This window comes from Papilio machaon, chromosome 10 (genome assembly GCF_912999745.1).
Source record: "Papilio machaon chromosome 10, ilPapMach1.1, whole genome shotgun sequence".
Classification (NCBI taxonomy): domain Eukaryota; kingdom Metazoa; phylum Arthropoda; class Insecta; order Lepidoptera; family Papilionidae; genus Papilio; species Papilio machaon.
Genome location: NC_059995.1, coordinates 8,167,214 through 8,192,093, shown reverse-complemented (window position 1 = coordinate 8,192,093; position 24,880 = coordinate 8,167,214). Strand labels below are relative to the sequence as shown.

General features: G+C 33.6%; 1 protein-coding gene across 1 annotated transcript; it reads right to left on the bottom strand.

Moving 5' to 3' along the window:
• Positions 1–104: 104 nt before the first annotated feature.
• LOC106718259 lies at positions 105–24,880 on the bottom strand. Its single transcript, XM_014512308.2, has 12 exons — positions 24,233–24,880; positions 23,902–24,034; positions 5,293–5,445; positions 4,745–5,084; positions 4,417–4,636; positions 4,152–4,329; positions 3,742–3,869; positions 3,128–3,310; positions 2,555–2,882; positions 2,347–2,478; positions 628–2,274; positions 105–528 (listed from the first exon to the last, which is right to left on the bottom strand). The coding sequence occupies exons 1-12, from the start codon at positions 24,804–24,806 to the stop codon at positions 369–371; spliced, it is 4,176 nt and encodes a 1,391-aa protein (XP_014367794.2). The 5' UTR covers positions 24,807–24,880; the 3' UTR covers positions 105–368.

Below are 24,880 nucleotides of genomic sequence, written 5' to 3'. Positions count from 1 at the left end.
ATACTTTGAATTACGCAACACAAAATAAAAATATTTCAAAATCGGATAGCAATTGTTATATTTGTCCTAAGATAAATAAGTTTAAAATTGAGTTCACACTTCAATTTACAAGTTAAATTCTTGTCATGTCATCAAAATAAAATTATTGTTGTGTTTTGTCAGAGTATTTCAAGTAGTCATGTCATGTTATTACAGTCCAGTCATCAACGGTCATGTCGGTCATAGTTTAATGAAAGGATTTTATCCTACATAAGAACATAATTTTTGTCTAAATTTAAAACATCAACGCGGCGTCTTCAATAGTATTTTTTTTTATCTTATTGAAGACATCGCGTTAAATTAAAGCAAGCACCAAATTAATTTTTTTCCTACAATCTTCCTTCAGGGCGGCGCCGCACGGGGCGCGACAGATTAATGGGTCTTGGTATTTCTCTTAACGCGTGAGGATCGATCTTGAGTGAAGGCATCCGTTGCGGTAGACCTTCAGGTAAGTCGGCATTCTCTTCGTAAACTGCCCATTGTGATGGACTGTAAATAAATAATTTCGATCTTGTAAATTCGTTAATGTTTCTAAATTTTGAATATGTTGCAATCAACATTCAGTTATAAATAAAATAAAATTCTTACCTGTTTTCACTGGGAATTACTTGAAATGCTACTGAAGGCGTTTTCGGGGAACTTGAAGGTTTTGGGGCTTTAATTTTGGATTTCTCCGAGTGCATAGCTTTGGGTTCCGTCGCAGCTAGTGATGAAACTTTGTCTGCGGCGGATCTTTCCTCTATACCAGTGTTGGAGACTCCGGGATGGTTGTAGTTTTTCTTTACGATACCATCGTTTGTTGCTGTGTTTCTTTTGGCTAAATTTGAATCGGTATCAGGATATTTGTGTAAAACATTTCTAACGTAATAATATTTGTTTTTGTTTCTTAAGTCAATGTTTTCTTCGTCGTTACGTCTCGTCGGTCTGTTCAAGTTGTAAGGTTTTGTTGCAGTTTCATAAAGGTAGAATGTTGATATTTTGTCAGCATTAGTCATGTGATCTGGACCTCTCTCTTGATCCTTATCCTTTGCCTCAAATGTTGTAAAGTCTTTGCTCATACTGTCGTATTTGTCATTTTTTTGGTCTACTGCATCCGTTTTGTCTGGTTTAGTCGTTTTGTCAGCATTGTCACCTCTGTAAGTACCTACGTAACTAAAAGTCGTCAACTTATATTGGTTTTCAGTGGTAGTGTCGATTTTGTCGTTTTTGTCCGTCGTCGTATTGAGTTTGGTTTTATTTAAGTCCTTGTCAGTAGATCTAGCTGTTGAATTGAAGTTATATGTCAGTTGTGTGTCGGAACTGTCACGTCTGTAAGAGTCAATGTCGTCTTCAGAGTCATGTCTGTTGTAGTAAGGTTTGTTCGGTCGCCTACTGTCATAGTAATACGGTCTGTTCGGTCGTCGGTCGTATGTGTCGTCGTAAGATTGATATGTAACTTTAACTACGTCCCTGTCGTGTGTCTTTCTCGTTGTCTGTCTCCAGGACTGTGTCGGTCGGGGAACATAGTTGATTAAATAAGTGTATTTGTCTACGTTTTCAGTCACAGTAATTACGGGTCTGTTGTAGGGTCGTTTCTGTTGTAAATTGTTAACCAGTAGTGATTGTACGCTTTGCACGTTGTCGTCATAGTCATTGTAGTTATTGTAGTACCTAGTCGGTGCGCGATGTCTCGTTATAATACTTTCGAAGTCGCTGTAACGGCTGCTTTTGTTTTTAAAGTCAAGTTTGTCGTCAATCGTCAACGTCTGTACTGTGGTTTTAGGTTTTGTTGTAGTACTTGCAGTCGGTTTGTCTGTGTCATTATTTGTCAAGTCAGTGCCATTAAGCTTATGACTAACTTTATGTGGTCTAGTCGTTTGGTTAACAGGTCGATTCTGTGGTGTTTTGTTAATAGTCGAAGTGAGTTTTTGGCTTTTTTTAGTCGTGATCGGTCTTGTAGTGGTAGTTGGTTTTGTATTAGGTTTTAAAGTAGAAGAAGGGTCATTGTCAGATTTTTTGATGTCATTATTAGAGTCAGAGGATACTTCAATCCAGGGCGATAAGTCAAAGTTATTTAATAGTCCATTTTGGCAAGAAATTCTCTCGTTGTCGGGGTTGTCAGGTGAAAGAAAAGCGAAAGGTTGAATACTGTCGATCGTGTCGAGGGTACGACAGAGTATTTGGGCTAAGGATATGCGTCGAATTTGTTGTAACTGCGCTGGCGTGAAAGATGATTCGAAACCTCCATTCTCATACCTGAAATATACGTTACATTTTGTTTTTCCGTCAATAATTTAACTTAATACAAAAAATTTTTAGCTTACTTACCAAAATCGATCGCCTTTGCGCAAATTTGAGAACTGTTGTGCTATTATACAAGCAAAAGTTGGCCCCACTAGGCCGCCAATAACAGGTCTTTCTGCCATGCCTCCAGTGAATAGATCTATATCATCAACATGCCTGTAAATACAAAATCACTGCTTACAAAAACATTTATAAAGCACGACTAGACTAGAGAATTAGAATAAGTCCATACCGGTACAAGTTCTTTAGTTTCCTGACGACTCTCTTCGGCATGACCCTGGCCAAGTCCTCGAAATCGGTGATAGTTGACAGTCCACACGGCTCTCTCCACGAGGTGTACGCTGGTACCCCATGGTCTCTCCCTCTCTGTATATTGATCGCTGCTAAATCCATGCCGAAATCAAAGTGAGGCGTTTGGAACAGATGGTTTGTTAATTCCTCCGTAATGAATTCGTCCCGCTTCTGTATGGGCTGGTTGATCATACCGATGAGCAAGCGGTCCACTGCGCCCATGCTCCAGATGTTTGATGGATTAGTTATTTCATTGTGGAGAGATACATCTGGATGAACGAATTATTATGCATGGATAAGAAGTAATGAATGAAATAAAAAATGTGGGAGTTATTTAGTCAGTATCAATGTGATATGTTGTTATTAGTTTTATTTCCTGAAACTTAGTAAAAAAATTCTTCAAACATTACTTGCGAGATCTCCTGACCAAATTTGGTAACTGGTTTGTGCTAACTTGTTTAAAATCAAAACTAGGACAATCAATGCACCAGAATTATGTAATGAATGTACTTACTGTTGCCCATGGGCCTATGGAACCTGTCGAACCTGACCATAGATGGCTGCACGAGGCTATGTCCGAAGCGGAACGCGGCGGACCCGAACGAGCTCGCCGGGTTGGGGTTGATCTTTGGGTTGTAGTCCTTGAAGTAACCTTTCTTCATAAGGTCCAGTTCGAAGAGACGCATAACTTCTGATCCTAGTACAGAGAAATGTAAATAACGAAATGTCTTGTTTGTTTGAGAGATTATTTTTATTTATTTTGTATAGAAGCCGCTGTATCTGTGTCAAAAGCTATTTGTTTCAGATACTTATGATGTTACGCATAAAATGTATTGCAACCATAGCCTCTGATTATGTAAGCATGGTAACTTAACACTTTTTTGTATGATATTAAATGAATCCGTTCCGCCTAATTTGGTTTAGATGTCAATTTTACGGCCTATTAAATTGCAATAGTTTAGTTTGTAGCTACTCTAACGAAACCGGTCAGTTACAATAGTCTATTGTTTAGAACCTTAATTAATGAAGAGAACTATATTATCTATAGAGAGAGAAGGTTGCAGTTGTCAAATCTATTAGGTAGCTTCCTGATTGACTTGACATTAAGCAGAATAAAATTGAACTTACCCAAAACGACGGGCAAGAACTCTCGGTAAGTGATGTGCTGCAGCATGGCGCCGATGATCTTGCGTGTTTCCTGGTAGATCTTCTCGTCGCTCCAGTGCGGGTTCAAATGCGCCAACTCTTGCGCCATCCTATACGTTATTATAGTTCTATTAAAACAACCCAGGAATTCTCTGATCTTAGATCATTTATCTACGATTTCATTTGTATATTTTGGTTTTGCTAAGAGTTGTCTGTCTTCTAGTGGTTGAGTGATAGTGTCACTAAAGTACATCTACATCATATGCAAGTGCGTTAACTACCTTGCGTATAGACGGTTAGCAAACTTGCGTACATTCTTTCGTATTTTGAGATAGTCTAAGTTATTACTTTGGAAACAGGCGGATATTAAATATAGGTGAGTTATAAGCAACCGGTTGTGCTGTCGGAGCCAGACGATGTGAGCGGCGACGAGGCCGGGATGCTCGTTGACGCGCGCATCGCCGGAGCGGAAGCAGTCGCTGGAGACTGCACCGCCGCGGCATAGCTCGTCTCGCCGTTCTGGGGGCAGTACCGGTCGCCGCTGCTGCACACGCCCGTACTGTAGCATGCCTGGATCGTGGAAATACATCGATTTTTTTATGGATTAGAATTATCCAAACGAGCAAATTCGCCTGTGAATGCGAGAGCTACACTTACCGTTCCTGAACAACCTGAGTTTATCAGACTTCCTAGCGGAACTCGCGTATAGAGGAGAACCGTCGATATAAGCGGAGACCTGGTTGAGCTGGTCGCGCCAGCCAAGCGCACAGTCGTCGCGCGGCGCCGGTGAGGATCGCACGAAGTCCAGGCAGCGCACGCCTCGCGGGCCGTAGAACGGGTCCGATGGTGGCACCGCGATCGGCAGGCATTCCGGGTGCTGTGATAATCAAACATTTAAAGATAAAGCCATCTCCATCCATCTGTGCAAACTATAAAAGCTGCAGGAGTCTTAAGTAAATAATATAATTAAACGGACAAATCTTACCATTAGCTCTTTAGGCATAAAATCCCTTCCACCGTCTTTACAACACCTCGGCACGGATCCGTTGAATCCTCGGGACTGAGAAGAGGACGTCACATCGTGATCCAAAAACTGCCCCCATTGCATGAGGAGATGTGTGATGCCGTGGTTCTCCACGTTCTGGTCTTCGTGCACCAACGAGCTGATCTCCCGGGCCGAGGGTAGCTTGCTGCCGAAGACGGAGCGGCGCGGGGCCTGGATGCCGTCGGAATAGGATGGCTGCAGGAAGCGCTGCACGGGCGTCATGGTGGAGCCCCAACGTGGACGGCTCAGGTTATTGCACGTGCCATCGTGCGTGCGGTATCTGGAGAATATCAATTAAAGTTAGAGTTATAGACTTGGAAAAATTCAACTAGAATAATAGGGTAAATTTCATTTTCTAGAAGTTTCTTTGTGAATATGATCACCAAAAAAACTTAGTAGTGGGTAGACCATTATGAAAAGTCATTGTAGTAGTTACATCTTATACTTCGCCAATAACTGATGTTATAGTTCTAGGAGTGTTGTTTTACCGTTTGGAGGCCGGCGGGCACTTGGGTACGGTGCGCAACGGACACTGGTCGAGCAGCGCGGACTGGCGCAGCGCGCTTGCTGCGGGGAACATCCCCGCTTCCGTCCTGCTCTCCGCCCCCGCGCTGTTATCGCCATCGCTATCAGCATCGCCTCTGTTCAAAAAGCTAGTAAATTATATGACATGTCATGATGGGGAGAGCAACTTGTAGGGACTCTAGATAGGTCTGTGCTGAGCCGAATAATGGCCACACTGCACGTCCTCCTGCGAATCGGCACATGTGAGGTTCGGTGAGATCATAGGTGGTGGTGGGATAAATGGTCATTTACCCGAGGGTATTTACCGGTGAAAATATAAAAATAAATCGTAAAGTAAACGCAAAAATAAAAGATAGTCGCAATTATTATAAAAAGAAAAGAAAGTTTTATCGATACTTTTGTCATTACATATCATTAAACTTCAAATTTATTAAGATTTTATGAAAGTAAATAATAAAATTGAATAAATATGTATATTGTCGCCTTCCTGATGCTTCATCAGTGTTTGACAGTAGAGAATTAAAATATATTCTGTTTATATCATGCTAATGAAAAAGTACGTAAAAGAACGACGACGGCTTGACTAGCCTAGAGTCTTTAATTAATACTAAATTTAATACAAAGATTCAAATGTTTCGAAAAAAAAAAACGAAACGGTGGTTATATATCTAAAAATTAACGTCTATATGTTTTAATTTGTTGTTAATCTTTGACGAAATTTATTAATATTTAACTGTTATACTTAGTATATACCGGCCTCTACTGAAGTGTGGCAGTATTTGTTCAGTCAACAACGAATTCTAAATTTAAAAACAAACAATTGGCGGTATAATCGATGACGCGTAATTTGGCGCGTAACACAATCGCCATAAATGGGTGGCCATTACAACCAGTGATAACACCATGACAGGTGTGTCTTCGCGCGCGGGGAAAGTACGTAAAAGTCACTTTCGCTGGGAACAGCTCTCTCCGCTTGTGATAATAAATGCACACGAATTTCGTACATGGTAGATAATCAATTCGGATAATAATAGCTTGTTTTTATCAGAAATTGCTATTGTTACGGTGGTTTTCCATTGACAAAATATCCGCATGAGAACATATTTTTGTGTTTGTTTTTAACAAAGAGGACGAATAATTATTTATTACAATTATAAATTAAAGAATAAAAAAGATAAATAAACGCTGCCAGTATCTTCGGAACCTTGTCTAAATGACATATTTTAGTTTTTATATTATATTTTTTAAGGTTTTTAGTTTTAGGTTCTATAATAATTTCTAGATAATACTACTAATTATAATAATAATAGCGAAAAAAATATTTATAATATGAGGTTTTTAATGTCTTTGAGATTAAGGGTGTTTAATTTCTTAAAATAATAACAAACCCTTTTAACGCTATTTCGTAAGTTAGGGGGGGTGTGAAAATCTATGATTATTTGAAATTATTTAATTATATTATATTATAATTCAATAATGGTTATATATAATTCAATATATTTAATTATAATTCAATAATGGTTACAGCATCATTTGATACAAAAAAATGCAGTTATATCGGATTTTTTTCTCTGGCGGTTATTTCCTTACTTAATGATAACTGAGATGTGATTATTATCTTATTCCGGCTTAAGAAGTCGTGGTAACTTATAAAACTAATTTGTTATCGCAACAACCGGTTCTTGCAAAAATGAAAAGAATGCGATAGTCTATATTATCTAGACAAAGTCTTGCCATTATTATTTCTGTCACAGATTTTTCATCTTTATAACAATTTTGTTTTTGGAAACTGTAAACTTTCTCTTTTCAAAAAGAACAAATACTAACTCAATTTAATATTGGAAAATCTAAACAAGTAGTCTCATTCATTTTTAGAGAATGTTTTTAGAATTTTTTTTATCTAACCATCAATTTCGTATCTTAACAATATTTTAATTAGTGCACGCAAAAATATAATATTTAGATAAAAAAGCTGTAAATAATAAAAAATACTAACATGATATCCCAGCCTCCAGACTAAAATAAATGTCAGTCAATTCCCATTCAATCCAAGTCAAGTCAAGTCAAATCACTGTCTTAGTCACTGTCACTAGTCAGTCAGAATATAGTCATTGATTGTCGTAAGTCAAAAATAGTCAATATTCGAATTTGGAACGGTCACAGTTTGAATTTGGCGCGCGTCGGCAAACGTCGGGCCGCCATAGCGACTGCGCATAACTGTCTAGTGGGGATGCGCGCGCAAAGTTTTATAGTTCCACTTCTACCCCGCGACGTTTCGTAATTTCTTATGATGACAAATGCAACGGAAGACCTCTCCGATTCAATATGAACCTAAGTTTATTTTCGTAAACAATAACCAATTCATTATTCACGGTAAATGAGCGTGAATAAATCGTGACTTTTAAATCAAATATTATGGGAATTTATTAGAACGAAACACATATAGAGGACGTGAGAGATAAAATTCTAAAAATAGTTGAAAAGAACGAGTTCAAATCTCACTCGCCATAAGTTATTTTTTATTGTTAAATAATTTTTTCGATGTTTTCTAGTATATTCTAAATTAAGAAAATGTTACACACACTTGTTAAAAAAATCTTTGTTTTAAAACTAATACAATAGATGGCGCCGAAATTTTTTTAAATAAGGATAGATGCGTCAAGATATTTTTAGCTTCCTTTTGACATCTGAATATTTCAAAGCCTTTTTAATACAATTCAAACATGTTGATTATAACATTTGGTACAAAGAGATTCAAATGTACTATGTAGTTTTATTTTTAAATGTCTTTGATTTGGCTATAATTTGTCTTTCATCATGTGACTGTAATGGTCAAAGGCACATCGTTAGCGGCCACTAACATTACAAGAGGATTTCAAAAGTTACGTTTCACAAATATCATATCACTGCAACTTCAATGTATTGCATCTTCAAAATTCAAACATCATTTATTAATCATCATTAAATTCATATTTTTAATAATTAAAATAATAACTCTATTTAGATATTGCAAATTACATATTTTTGGGAAAAAATATATATGTGTAATGGAATGGATGGATGTTTGTTTGAAGGTATCTCTGTAACGGCTGAACGGATCTTGATGAAATTTAGCACATATGTAGAACATAGTCTGGAAGAACACATAGGCTGTTCATTTTTTGTATTATAAATAAATTACGTATACAATTAAATATAGGAAGATTTCGTTATTTGTTTCACGCAATTTCGATAACAAGCTTTCAGCTAATTGACAATATAGATAATATTTGATGAGGTCATGACAAATGTCATTACTTGTAATTTGATCTTATTTAATTAACTTCATTTGATAACTCTTATAGATATGGGTGTAATGTTGCATTGCTGCAACAGCTTGGCATTCAGTTCTTGTTGGCCGATGCAATGTTATTTGTTGCGAACCCATTGTTTACTGATATAAATATAAACAAAAGCCACAATTTCCATGAATTACATACAAAAAGGAGCTTCAATTTGTATGGATTGCATTTTATTGAGAAATGAATTAGTTTAGATACAATCGTTGACAAAACAACAGTAAGTTACGGAATGAATATTGTTCACAGTTCACAGATCGATGGGTAATTTATTTGCGAAACTGTTCGAGTTATAGTCGACGTTTTTATGAAGAATCTTTCTAAGTTTTTTATAAATAGTTAGGAAGCAACTCCAGAAATATCAAATACTAGCTTTCGCCCGCGGTTCTGCCTGCTCGGAATAAAAAAAACGTAATAGCTGGTCTATGTGTTTTTCCAGACTGTTCTACATCTGTTTCAAATTTCATCAAGATCCGTTGAACCGTTACGGAGAAACCTTGTAAAAAACATCCATCCATCCAAGATTTGGATAATCCAAGAATATTTGGGGAAGAGCTTCTTGATATGAAATCATCTTTAGACTCATAATACCTGCAGAAACTATAATTCAGATGTTGTTTTACATTATAGAATAATTAGTACCAGTAACCTAGTGAGTGCTGTTCGTAATTGACTTCTAGCTGATCGTTAAAGTATAGTTAACATCATTTCCCCCCCCTGGCATTTTCCCACTCACGTGGGGTTGGCACACAAGGTTTTATCTAATATGTATATAAAATTCTCGTGTCACAGTTTTCGTTCCCGTACTCCTCCGAAACGGCTTGACCGATTCTCATGAAATTTTGTGAGCATATTCAGTAGGTCTGAGAATCGGCCAACATCTATTTTTCATTTTTTTTTAACTGCGCGCGGACGGAGTTGCGGGCGACAGCTAGTAAACCTTAAAGTTTTGACTTAAGTTTTTACGGCCGGCCGCCTGCCTGTCACCAACCCTACTTGGGAGGAATTCTTATATAATAAACTAATTAATTCAAAATACACCAAAAATAAAAATGAGTAAGGAAACATTATAAATAAAAAAACTGTAATTGTCTACTTAAAGTACAGTTACATTATAGCATAATTAACAAGGTTTTTCATTTTTAACTTTATTTAATTTATCGTATTATATACTTTAAAGAAATCAAAATTTATAAAAATTTCTCCTTTAAAAAGAAAACGACTATAAAGTTACTTGCTTCTATCGCGTGTCTATAGAAAACTAACAGGTTTTTATATCCGTAACAAGATAAAAGATATCCGCATTTGAACCGTGTAAAGAGTTGGTAAAAAGCTGATACAAACGCCGGAAACAAACTATTGATGTTTTTCCTTTGAGTTACAATAATGATGGGATTGGTTTCACGAGAAAATAAATATTGCCACTTTTTTACGTGGCTGAATTTTTTGCAATTTAAATTGCTTTATTCTACAAATAGTTTCTATTTATTGCAAAATGTTTCTTAACATTTTTACTTTGTCAATCAATTGTTTATTTATTTTTCAATCTCAAATAATCTCAATCAGTACTACTTAAAAACTATGGATATATTTTTTAAAATAAATCGTACAATTGTTCTATTGTGTCGATACGAATAGAGCTATTTGTTTTGTAAATAAAATTATCAAAACAAACATTTTAGTGATTGTAGTAAACGTTATTGGATTTTTTGAATGGTGAACATAAGCACACAGACAATCACATCGTCATTCCAGATAGACGGATGGGTAAGGTCACTGGAATGCAATACGTTAGGTTAGAAAGTGTATGACAAAAAGACAGTTTTTAAGGCATGTCTACGGTTTATCATACTAATATTACAAATGCGAATGTTTAGATGGATGGATGGATGTTTGTTTAAAGGTATCTCCGGAACGGTTCAACGGATCTTGATAAAATTTGGCACAGATGTAGAACATAGTCTGAAAGAACACGTAGGGTATTTATTATGTTTTTTTTTGTCGCGGGAGACAGCTAGTACAAGGTATATATCTAAAGGTTACCTACCTAACATCGTATTACTTCAAAGAATATTCAAGTAATGATAAAGTTAAAATTGAATATTTGTGATTCATACGGATACTTAATCATAAATTCAAATATTTCATTCGACTAGGAATTTTCCAAAAAAAAAAAAAATTTAAACGATATGCAAATAAGTCAAGGGCCAAATATTATTTGTTTGATGTTAGGTCATTATTTGTTTGATGTTTGTTTCAGATTGAAAATACATTGATAAATAACAGAAGATTAATAATAGCTTAAGGTCAATTTTAAATATATTTATGTGTGTATTATCTTCCTTTCAATAGGTCAATGCTGTAAATAATTTGTAATCGGATATACGTGCTGTGTATGCATTTTACTTTGATTATTGTTGATTGGAATCAGTTAAATTCCTAGAACAAACACCACACTCTGAAGATGTCGGTTGTAGATATAAACCCTTTATAGATAAACCACCTTATCTAACGCAAACTCTAATAAACATGTATCAAAATTGATTTAATTTTCTTTCATAAACTCAAGTACTTCTATATCTAGTTATAGGCCTATGACACACCGTGCTATAGCACTGTATCGTTTGCGTGTAGTGGCATTTCCTCGTGCGTAGAAAGTGAAACAGTCCGTTGCACTATCGGTTTCGCTTTTTATTGTAATTGAAAATAACTAGCATATTCTTTAAGGTTACTTAGGATAGGCGATGAGTATAAAAGTGCTGGAATATAAATAACTAGCTTTTACCCGCGACTCCGTCCGCGCGGAATAAATAATAGATAACGGGGTAAAAATCCTATGTCCTTTTCCTGGTTCTAAGCTACCTGCCCACCAATTTTCAGTCAAATCGATTCAGCCGTTCTTGAGTTATAAATAGTGTAACTAACACGACTTTCTTTTATATATATAGATGGGTTATTATAAGCACTTTTACTATTGAAACTTTTTAAAGGACAAGTTGGTAAACAAGCAAGCGGTCACTTGGTTCGCTAAAAGACATCTCCAATAAGTTGTAGATAAGAAGTTTTCTGTTTAAAACACTTTTACATATTAACCCCTCGGAGTTCTAATCAGTTTCTAAGTACAAATTACGTGATGACATCTCAGTATTGATGTTTACTGTCTGTGAAATATTTAATCTAGTGAAAGTATTTGTAGCCTACGAAATATTAAGCATGGGCAAATCTTAAAACATGTTGTGAAAGTTTTGCTTATATAAGTATTATGAATTAAATGACGTTTGACGAGCCATAAAAGTTTCTCATTATATTTTGTGTTTATTTATGCTAATTGTTCCGTCTAAAATAACGTACATTTAATTACGTATATATATAAATATATATATATTTATTTAGTTAAAAACATTTCTAGGCAGCGATATTATTGGCGCCAAAAAGATAAGTAGATATTGTCTGTTGAACAAATAGAAAGCTAAAAGATTATCAACTTTAAAAAACTCAGACTTTAAGAAACTCAGAAACACAGCTAAATAATACAGTTTTTTTCTTTTAACTTATTTGATGATATAGAAATTATACGTAACCTTGTTTATCGCTTTACGCTTGCTTTCATGTTATTACAAACTGTCGCCCGCGTCTCCGCCAGTGTGCAATTAAAAAACTTAATAGGGGTATGAAAAATAGATAGTAGCCGATTCTCAGATTTACTGAATATGCATATGTAATTTCAAAAAAATCCGTCAAGCCGTTTCGGAGGAGTACGGGAACTAACATTGTGATATGGAAATTATATATATAGGATAATATATTTTATAAAAACCTCAAGTCATTGTTACTCATTTTCTATAGTTATCTATATATATAAAAGAAAGTCGTGTTAGTTACACTATTTATAACTCAAGAACGGCTGAATCGATTTGACTGAAAATTGGTGGGCAGGTAGCTTAGAACCAGGAAACGGACATAGGATAACTTTTACCACGTTTTCTATTTTTTATTCCGCGCGGACGGAGTCGCGGGTAAAAGCTAGTTAGAAATATATATTAAAATATCTCTTAGAAAATTACAATGGTATTTAAAATACTATCATTTGACGATTTGCGAGAGAAAGGCGTAGAAAGAGCTGCATTATAGCTTTGGATCTCAATGTAGAGAGAGTTCGTGTAATACAAGATTTAGTGCTTTCTAGCTTATTTTCTCTACATATGAAAATGCTAATTCGTTATCCAAAAATCTCGTTACGTAAAGCGATTATGTTTTCGCATTTTTTTTGTTATATGTTTTAATGATAAGTATACGGTTTTAATTGTTAAAATTTATTTTAATTTTAATTTATTAATTCATTTATTCTCGGGTTTTTGACAATAATTAATTACTTGTAGCCCGCGACTCCGTCCGCACGGTATTAAAAAAGGTAGTCTATATGTTCTTCCAGCCTTTGTTCCACATCTATGTCAAATTTCATCGAGATCCGTTGAGCCGTTCTGCAGATATCTTCTAACAAACATCCATCCATACATGGAAACATTCGCATTTATAATATTCTATAGTAAACTAAGATAATGTGTTCATGTTTTGTACACTATATTAATATACAGTTTTTTAATATTTTAAAATGGTATATAGCGGGCATCGAACCCAGACCTGTGATCCGCTCTCGATGTGAATACGTAAGTACTATGAACGAAATCTCTCTAAAAGTGACACGAGACAAATTACGCTTCGTAATTATTACATAAGCGTCATGCGAAGATCACATATCGTCGTACTGGTATGTAACGGATTGCAACTAACTAAGTAAGAGTTATTTTTAATTATCTAATAAACGTAACAGAGTTTCACAGTGACTGGCCACATGGACTATTCCGAGATGACTGTAGCTAACTATGGAGATGGAAATTAATTTTAATGATTTTGCATATTGTGATGTTATCTATAGTTTAGTGTATTCAATTTTATTGGTTTCCTATTATTATAGTAGTAATTAGACTTATTTAAATTATCACTACATATCAAAATCGGGAAACTTATTCTTATTAAATTATTTAAACTTTTGTGACACATAATAATAAATTAATTAAGAACGGCTTAACTGACGTATGATTGTCGGGTGACGGCACCGACTAGTTTCTGATTCGCCCTGAAGATGGACACCCGACGGGTCCGAAACTAGTCGGTGCCGTCATCGGACAATCATACGTGAGTTAAGCCGTTCTTAATTAACATATTCTCATTGTTTAGGTTTTTATTTATTCATTGGTATTTGGCATCTACTGTTCGACTGAATATTAAATATTAAATAAAGAGGTTTTATAAATAAATATACAGTTTTCTTATCATACCAAACAACAATACCCATCGATGTTGAATGCTGCAACTTTGTTTATCTTGACGAATTGTACTGTCGGAAAATAGCATATGGAATGAAATAATACACAAAAATATGACTTATGTTACTCCTTACAAATATTATAAATGCGAATGTTTGGATGGATGGATGTTTGTTTGTTTGAAGGTATCTTCGGAACGGTTCAACGGATCGTGATGGAATTTGGCACAGATTTAAAACATAGTCTGGAAGAACACACAGGCCGGTGTCAAAGGACGGGCAACAGCTAGGTTTATTATAATTATTATTATTTACTATTTTATATTGGGATTTGGATAGTATAATGTTTATTATAATTTCCGCTAAACAAGTTGCGTAAGTTAGCGTAACGTGTCCATAAAGTGATACAGAAGTCGCTATGGCACTTTCTATTACACTTGTTACCCGATATAGGCATGCATCATTTGTTTCCTACATATTATGTACGCACTATACTTTTTATAATAACTATTCAACATCAATGTTTGTTTGTAGAGAAATTACGAAGCTACGCATAATTTAGTTTATTCAGAAATTACATACTAGTTGCCGTACTCAGAGTAATCTTACGTTGACATTTAGCGTAAATATATTATGACAAATAAATAGTAGTACTTAAATGACATTTATGCCACTTTGAGTATGACAGTAAATAGTACGTAATATCTAAATTATCTAGATTAAAAGTATCTTGGAAATTAGTGATTGAATATCGTATATATATTTAAAAAAATATTTCAGTGAATTTGTCTCACATATGTGATAAATAATGTACATAGCAAAACTATCTCTATTGTAACTCTTATTTTTGAATTCCCACGTTTGTAAGTTGCAATTTATTGTCACAAGTATGTGCTCTCTCCATTGTGTGAACACAATGAGTTAAGACTATCTTCAATTTCTTTGTTTTCTATCTACCTATTCGATTGATATAAATCGCTATTCAAGCTATTGTTGAGACGCAACTATACTTTCGCAGCTATCTGTACAAAAAAGACACTGGAATATTTTGTTGAACTCATTTTCGTTTCAATATTATGCATTTTAAGTGTTGGAACTTATTCATAAAAATAATGTCATCCCTTTTGTCACTGTCTTTGAAAAATCTGAGACATCAATATGTTGAAAACACAAGTTTAATTTCATCGACATCGATCGACAAGGATATCTGACCCGGAACTAAATTATGACAGCTCACTCCACCCTGTCAATGTGAAAATAGTGTCAAAGAATCTTTTTCGTGGTGTAGCCGTCATGTCGTGTTTTTTCTTTTATGCCATTTTGTACGCCCATGTAGGTTTTACATATTTTTTGACAGAAATAACTGAGACAGTAGCGCCTCCTAACCGACTGAAATATTTTTGTTTAACCACAGCTTTATTATGGAAATACTTTTGTTTTTAATTTGTAAAATGAAATCCGTTGATTGTATTCGAAGTAAAGGTACCATTTGACTAAAAAAGTAAAACTATACAATGTGAAATTATAATCAAATAACGGTCTTATCTTCTTACTTTTCCTAACCTTTATTTCCAAAATTTAATATTGATGTTTTAGAAGACAAAAAAAATATTTTACTTTCTTACCAGGAAAGTATAAAGCTCAGTGATGCGTGCACTGTGTGTGAATACAATAAATTAGCTTGTATTGGTTAAGAATAAAATCGAAAGTGCTGCGGTTTGTTGCAGTGAAAGTCGAACCTTGGTCTTGAAAGCGAAAGCCGATCGGTATAACCGCGCCCACACTGCAAGGTCAATGACACGGTGCTAAGATACGAACGAATTAATTACAGTAATTAATATTTTTGTTTACCTAATTAATGGGATAAGAAATTCAAAGATGTGTGTAACGTTAACCAATCCGCACTGGGCCTTTTTTCATGGCCATTTACTGGCCCATTCTTCGCAGCCTAGGGGGGGGGGGGGGCAGTAGTGATGTGGCATTCTCTTTCGAATGGGAAGCATACCCACTAAACCCCTCTGTTCCTCCTACGCATGGTGGTGAGGCCAAAGGCACGCTTGCGCTTTCGTCCGCGACCTCGCCTGGGTCAGCTGCCGAAGCAGCTCCGACTTTGGAATCCGCACTGGTCCTGCGTGTTTGACTAAAGCCTAGTCATCCTTAACTTAAAGTAGGTTCGAGCTTCCAAAGTGGAGGGGAGCTGTGTAGAAGCTGACGACAATGAATGGAATTAGAATCATATGACCATTTTGCTAGGAATTAAGCATTTGCTGATTATTTACTTCTTCTTTATTATTAGTTAAAGATAAGAAATGAATCAAGGAAATCCTCAACACAATAAACTAAAAAAATAATATATACTAAAATATAAATAGGTAACTCTTATAAAACGTAAACACATAATAAAATTAAAAATAGAAATTGATAATAAAAAGAAGACTAACATCAAACATATTTGTTTATTGAAAAATTGGAGAACCGGTCGCGGTCCTCCTTTCTACAACTTTCGACAACACGCATCAAGTTAGTTAAGTTGTTTATTTATGCAATTTAATATGAGATCCGGCGTGACAGAGCCGCACCTTATCAACAGAACTGGTAGGCACAGGTGATGTGGACAGACAGCCATAAAAACTTTTAAAAAGATTTCTTTCATCTTAAAAAAAAAGTGTTCTTTTGTATCTTGAACGATGGACGCAGAATAAGTCAAAATAAAGACATGTTAGCATATATGTGATTCGGTTTAAAAAAAAACATGTATCTTAAGAAACTAAGCAACATATATGCAGTAATAATTGAGGTCGCTAGAAGTCGTAAAAACGTCACACAATAACTTTAAAATACTCTCGTTGTACTCCTGCATAACAATACACTGTGGCAAAAGGTCAGTACCCTTAACAATTCTCGTTACGCTCTATTCTTTACACGCACAATGATCAAAACAAAACCGATTAATTAAGACAATTGTGAGATAATCCGAGTCCTTGAACAACTTCGTCAATTCGCATTGTTTTAAGATTCAAAACAATTGAATCAGCACAGCTCTTTAGGAATCAGATTAGAATGAATCGAAGAATTTGTCCCACCGTCCATTCTCACGATTAACTAAAACAACAATTGTCGTAGTTAATAAAGACTTTATGATTATTTTATACCTTTGTGGTTGCGTTAAATCGGTACTTATTGGAGGCCTTTACTAACTGTAATTCTAGAATCTACAGGAACTATTTGCATTAAAGTTACTAGCGACGTCATTGTGGTAAATTCAGATGGCATGGTTCTTACAGAGGTTTGTTAACCGTAACATAAATATATATAATAATAATAATAATGTATTCATTTACTTTTCCATTGATTTGTGAAAGTGAATTCCTATTCAAAACATCCGAACAAAAACATTATTATCTCTCTTTTTCTCAAACAGAACGAAAGAGATGAAAGTATTTTTTGTTCAATTGTTTCGGAAATTCATCGTATCAAGTTGTTGTATGGACTCAAGCCAAATTGAACCTATCCCTTCCTGTTAGGTTTGCCAATGTTTGGCAATTTAGAAAGCTTATAAAATCACAGTCTGTCTTATTGCCTAGAATTGCCAAATGTTTGTAGAATAGAGCGAGTATGATTCAGCAAATGCTTATTTAAGTAAAAACGATGCCGCACTCAGAGTTCTAGTAATAACTATGAAGGTGTCAATTCGAGAAAATTAATACGTACTTTAGATACAGCCCTTATATTCCAGACAGGCTTTCTTACTGGTTATACTTCCTGCAGCCAACTTCAAGACAGGAACGAAAATCTCCGTCTACATGACCAGTTTACGCCTTCCGTTGGATACTCAGAATTTCTATAACTCTGTTAATACAATCAGTATTTTATCTTAAAGTATTTTCAAAGATATATGTACATATTTAGGTAGTTGTTTTCTATTTATTATTTGGTTATTAATTTGACGGAATAGAACATCTTTTCTATTTTATTTATCAAGTCTTTTTCCATTATTAGTTTTTTAAATTCCAGTATCAAGATGTGTCAAATTGATCTTTAAATATGTTGATGCAATCAAGGTCATAATCTAATATATAAAATTCTCGTGTCACAGTTTTCGTTCCCGTACTCCTCCGAAACGGCTTGACCGATTCTCATGAAATTTTGTGAGCATATTCAGTAGGTCTGAGAATCGGCCAACATCTATTTTTCATACCCCTATTAAGTTTTTTTTAAATGCGCGCGGACGGAGTCGCGGGCGACAGCTAGTAGTACTATAGAAAATAGTATTTTGACAGGACAATAAACATGGTACGTTTTTGCGTAGATTCATTGTCAATTTACGCAACAAGGCATTGAATGGCGCGCTGCGATGCGGTTTGTGTGTTGACTAGATGCGTGTGAAATATTTGCGTTTAAGCTTTAGGCTGCTCACATACTTAGTTAAAAATAATAACTGGTTATAAACGATTATTTTTTAATAACCAGAAAAAAAAAACAATTGTTGTAGAATACACGTAAGATCTGAAATGTGTAGTCATTTTTATATTCAACAAAGATAAAATTATTAACAAATAGAAATTTAAAAAAATACTATGAGACACTTTATTAATGAAGATAGCTTGATAAACGTGGGATGAAGTGAGTGGGGCGGGTAGTTGGTAAATGTCATTGCGGCTCTTTATGATTTTTTTTTTATTATTATTATTTTTATTTATTACAGGCATCTTTGTGTATGTGTGCACGCACAATTATTATTGCAATCGACCCTACTTGTGTTTTTTTTTATTTGCAACGTTTTTTATTTGTTAAACATGATCAGTATCGGCAAAAGGTAACGCTATGTTTTTTTCTAGTAATAATAACAAAATAACATTGTATATAAGAGGTTATTGTGTTGAGATTTTTATTCCTCTTCATTTGATTTATTAGTTTTCAAATTTTGTAACGTTACAAAAATAATCTTTATCTTAAATTAAAAATAGATGACTCGCTTCACAATATTACCAAATCTATAGTATCGTTAAATCGGTTGAGTGGAAAATTAAAAAAAAAAGACTATCAGGCAATTGAAAATTATATAACAGATCCGCACGACTACACAAAGCACGCACGATTCGATTTTGTGCGCATTCCTCTATTCGCTTAGTCATTGATAGGTTTTTGTGAAGAAAACATCAAAATAATTAGACATATTTTCTAAATTACAGTATGGTAGAAATACTTATGCTCATCGTTTAACCAAATTATTACAGTCAGTTCAGTTATTAATATTTTTAATAATTTATTTTAAATTGTTTATCTTACGTTGTAAGCCAGCCTTATATTTTGATACTAAACCGAATGTGCTTGTAATTTTTGATGTAGTTTGACTTTATATAGCACTTTTGACCTCATAGAGATATTGACGTGAATTTTAATTATTCTATTGTCTTTTCATTTGAGTCACTACCTTTTCTTTGTATTTATTCTGCGATGAAAGAGAAAGATTTTTTGAGAATGTTTTCAGCAACAAGTGCTAAGTTATTTCAACTTTTTATTAGTATAATATGTATATCCATTGTACAATGTTTAAATATACGTCATTATAATATTGTTGTCTTTGTTTATATTAAATAGAATAAGAGATGACAACATGTTTCTATACACGTTATTCAACAGTGGGAAATCATAGATCGACTATTGCGTCAATAATGAATACCGTAACGGATTTCTTAACGTTATTCCATTTGCAAGTTTTTGTACAGATTATAATAGGTAGCTTTTTTATTGGGATATTTTAATTGAGTTTCTTTGTTGTATTAGAAGATACTTTAGTTGGGTGGTCCGAAGAGAGGAATAAATTTAAAATGGCATTTTTTTCTGCTGTTAAAATGATTCATTTAGTGATGGAGTTTTTTTTGTTATATTTTTAAATGATAGTGATAGACTTAGCGATGATTGAACCTTAATTTAAAAAAATAACAATTGTCGGTCCTAACACTTCTATTTTGTTATTTTATTTTGAAATTAATTTCGTGTATGTACAGGAGTTCTTACTGGTTTATTTTTGATGGTTAATGTTGTATAATGTAAATAGTTATATTTAATAGTAGTATTTATAATAGTTATAATATTTACAAACAACTTAACCTTTGATTAAGATGTCTCACATCCTGCCTGGTTGAATCCCCACTGCACAGGTTGACATTTAGTAGAAGACGGTTTCGACATCAGAGCGCGCTCGATAACAGGATGTGCTTGATCCATAAATAAACTAGTATAATAATTAGATAGGACTTTGAGAGAAAAACACGGAGTTTCTAAGTACTTAAAAACATGACTGTAAGTTAATTAAATAATAATAATTGCCGCGTTCAAACAAGATCTTTATGAATACATTGTGAGATTCTTGAACCGGATACGATTCATTTCGCGCGTTTTATAACGATAGCTAAAATAAGAAAATAGTTAGAAGAGTAGTCTTCAAAATACAACAGATAATATAACAAGTTTGATAACCGCGAAGAAAAGAAATATGTTTGAAAGAGTGAATTAAAATTGCCAACATATTAAAAAATGCACTCAAAAGTAACATAAAAAAAATAATTTCAAACAAAATGCATTCAAAAGTACCATAAAAAACAATCTCAAACAAAATGCACTAAAAAGAAACAAAATAATGACATGAAAACTTCTTTCTTTCTTTCTTCTCTTTTTCAAAAACCCTCGAAACTCTAAAGAAAGTTCTCTTCTTTCTTGTAACATGTCTATATTGTATAATTATTGTTATTTCGCAGTCGGTGTCGGCCGAAGTAAATAGGTGATATTTTATATTTGAGATGTATTAGACATATTTACGTTTATGTCCCTACTTAGGCCGAAACCGACTCCAAAATAACAATAATTATACAATATAGACATGTTACAAGAAAGAAGAGAACTTTCTTTAGAGTTTCGAGGGTTTTTGAAAAAGAGAAGAAAGAAAGAAAGAAGTTTTCATGTCATTATTTTGTTTCTTTTTAGTGCATTTTGTTTGAGATTGTTTTTTATGGTACTTTTGAATGCATTTTGTTTGAAATTATTTTTTTTATGTTACTTTTGAGTGCATTTTGTTTGAGATTGTTTTTTATGGTACTTTTGAATGCATTTTGTTTGAAATTGTTTTTTTATGTTACTTTTGAGTGCATTTTGTTTGAGATTGTTTTTTTTTTTGAAGTCGGCTATTTTTTTTTCTTAAAATTTTTGTTTTATTTCACAATTTTTAGTGAATTTGAAGTTCAATTACAAATTTCCTTAATACATTTTATGAGGAAAGAAATAAGACAAATAAAGAAAAGGACTTTCCTATTTAATATGTGTGTACTTCAATTCAAAAACTAATTTACAATGCAGCAGATAACCACTATTCCTTTAAACAATGAACTAATTATCAAAATCGGTTTACAAATTGAAAATTAACGAACTCAACATCGTAGCTTGCCTTTAATTTTGTACAGCCGCGCGCCGCAGTAGCATTTTTCGAATGCGCGTAGTTTTTAATCATTTAATATCTTCCAAACTATTGATCAGAATTACATAGTTTAAAGGCTAATGTAATCTGCATTTAATACTCTAGCTATCAAACATATTTATTTGGATAAGGATTCATATCGAATATAATATAATAGCGCCGTAAGCTTACGACGCTGTTTTTCGTGTGCATTTTAATCGAAGTTTGTTCACAATAACATGGTTTTTGTGAGATATCCATAGATGATAGATATATGCCACCTATCCTTTTATTTAGCAAATTTAAGGATCTATAATTACTCCATACATCATTTTAATGTAGGTCATATAGTTTGACCTACGTAAGCCCAGAAAGCAAATTTGTGCTATTCATTGTAACGCGATGTAGGATTTTTTCGTTTCCGCGTAATTTTATTCTTACGATATCTCCTAAACTATTAGACAAAATGATATAGTTTCAACGGCAAATATAATCTACATTAAATTCTCTTGATAATAAACATATTTATTTACATAAGGGTTAATACTGAACTTGAATAATAGCGTCGGAAATAGGGCATGAATTTAATTAATGTTTCTAAAGAAAAAAAATGGTTATTGTGAGAAAACTATAAAAGATAGATATATGCTATCGCGGACATTTATTTAGCACATTTAAAGAGCTACAATTCGCCATACATCATTTTTATGTAGGTCTTATAGTTTAGCCTACGTAAGCGCTGAAAGCAAAAATGTCCCTAATTTTCGCAACAAATTTTGAAGCTTATTCAAAATCTACTAGTCTTCTAGTTATTAAAAAAAAAAAAAAAAAAAATGGGACCCACCTGCAAGCACTTCCTTTCGATTAAAATAATTTTTATCAAAATCGGACCACCAGGGGCGGAGATTCGCGGTAACACACATAAAAAAAAAAAAAAAAATTCAGTCGAATTGATAACCTCCTTCTTTTTGAAGTCGGCTAAAAAAACCGAAACAAAACACACACCTTCTTTTATTAAATTCTTTTTTTTGTTTACACATGGCCAAATATTTGTGATCAATTACAAAAAAAAAAACAAAATTAAAAAAGAAACGTATGATTAGTTCTGTTTTAACTATATCAGTAAATGTAATTTTATAATTATGAATTGCTAAATAATTGGAGATATAAAGAACTTCTCGAGTTATTTTGATGTTTTTGTTAATAAATTACATTTAAATAAAAATTTGTATGTAAAAATTCGATCGTAAAATTCATGGAATCGGCGCCGATCGTCGAACATTTAATTAATTAAACTAGTAATGTGACGCGGCTTTACTTAGTTTTTAATAAAGAACTTTAAATTATCAGACTTGTCTGAAGAAATTAATAAACTTATTTATCACATTATAGTATTTAAATATGAAATGCACGATAAAGAATTTTTTGGAATTTTTATCACGATAAAGAAATGTTTTGAATGTTTGGAATTTTTAAAATTTTTACTATGCTTACAGAAATCAAACTCTTTTATATAAGTAAAACAAATGTAATTAATGTCTAAATAGTGTCGTTACTCGGAAATATGAGCAGATAGAGATATTTTCGCAAGTTAATTGATGATCATCTGCATATCGCAAAATATTTAAACTGTCGTAATTGGATGTATTTGAACGCATTTCTTGGTTATTACTAATTTCTTGTATGTAGAGTAAAGGAAGGAAACTTTTTTAGTTTACTTGCTTACTTGGTGTTGTTTGTGTTAAAAATTCTATTGATACCAAATTTTGTCATTAACCAATATTATATATGCGATAGTTTAGATTGATGGTTGGATGTTTGTTTGAAAGTATCTCCGGAGCGGTTCAACGGATCTTGTTGAAATTTGGCACAGATGTAGAACATAATCTGGAAGTACTTTAACACCGCGCGACGAAGTCGCGGGCAACAGCTAGAGCAGTATAATTTTAGAAAAAGCTTTATAACATCGATATCTCGATGTTTCGCAAAACCATTCGATTTTCCATCGAGCAGACACTCTGATTACTCGATTTCACAATATAATTGTTAATGTATCGAAATCGTAAAAGTCACCAGGCGTGTCAAAAATAAATCAACACAGTCAATGACATAATGTGAACGTGATTAGTGCTACCATAATGGCGTAAGATTTTGATGACGTAAATATTGAGAGATGAGAAGTATTTCAACAACTAATTGTACCAATCCAAAGTAATATCTGGTTTACAGTACACTAGCATAATAACGCTGGCCTAGTATAGACTGTTTTGGCTCACTGGCATCAGTTATTGTTTAAATTATGCCAGTTGTATGCCAGCCTTAATTTTGAGCGCTACTGGCTTACTGTACTGGTATAGTGTAAACCAAGTATTTTGCTCAGATATCGGTCTCCAAGTTGTTGGTAAATTGTTACCATCTTCAGCGTTTCTTTTATATAAATCTTTTAAAAACTGACCTGTTAAGTTGTTTCAGTTTAGTAGCTGCTTGTAAAGTCGCGTAGCCGTAGCGAGAGTATCTGGCAGATTCTTCCGAGGGAGCATTGAAAGCTGCTACGTAGCGTGCTGGATTGGTGTCATCTAACCACAAGCCTGGGGAGTAAAATGATCTTAGGAGAATTGAAATAAGATAACTTTTTACCAATTCAGAGATATCAAACAATTTTTAAAGTTAGCTGTACTAATTCATTCAAAATGGAATTTGTAAAAGTAATTCTTTCTAATGTTCTGATGTAATCTGTTAAGTACTCTAAAGTGTTGATTGTACGTAGGTGTTAAGAACTTACTCACCCATAGAATACAACTTCGGCTCTAACACGCTGTACAGTTCGTGCATTTTCTGCATTCCATATTCAGCAGCTTCCAACACATCTTTGTTTTTATTTAACGATGAATTTCCACTGGCTACTTCTTTGTCATTAAATTCAGAATTTTCTTTATCTATATCGTAATCATCTTCAATAGTATCTTGGTCGACGACTGGTAATTCTTTGTTTGCATAATCTGCTCCAGTTTCGTCTTCATCTGTTAATTTTGTTTTCTTATCATCAGTTATATTCGCACTAGTTATGTTACCTTTGTCACAGTACTTAAGAACTAGAGTTGATATATTCTTAGTTTCTGAAATTGAATGATTTTTACTATGATTCCTTTCAATTATTGTGACGCTGTGAAGTTCTTTGTTATTTGAATTATTTAACTTTGGCATTAAATGTTTTAGTACTTCAATAATGTTGTGTTGAGTTGTATTATTAGTGTTAGGCTCGATTGTTAATATTTCCACATAATCTGGTTTATTTGTTGTAGATGTATTATCGGTTTTGTTATTGTTAGATTTATTTGTTGAATTTAATATGGGATGCATATCGAATTTATCTTCGATACCACTTTTAATTAATGTTGTATTATTGTTATCAGTTTTATTATAATTTTCATTTG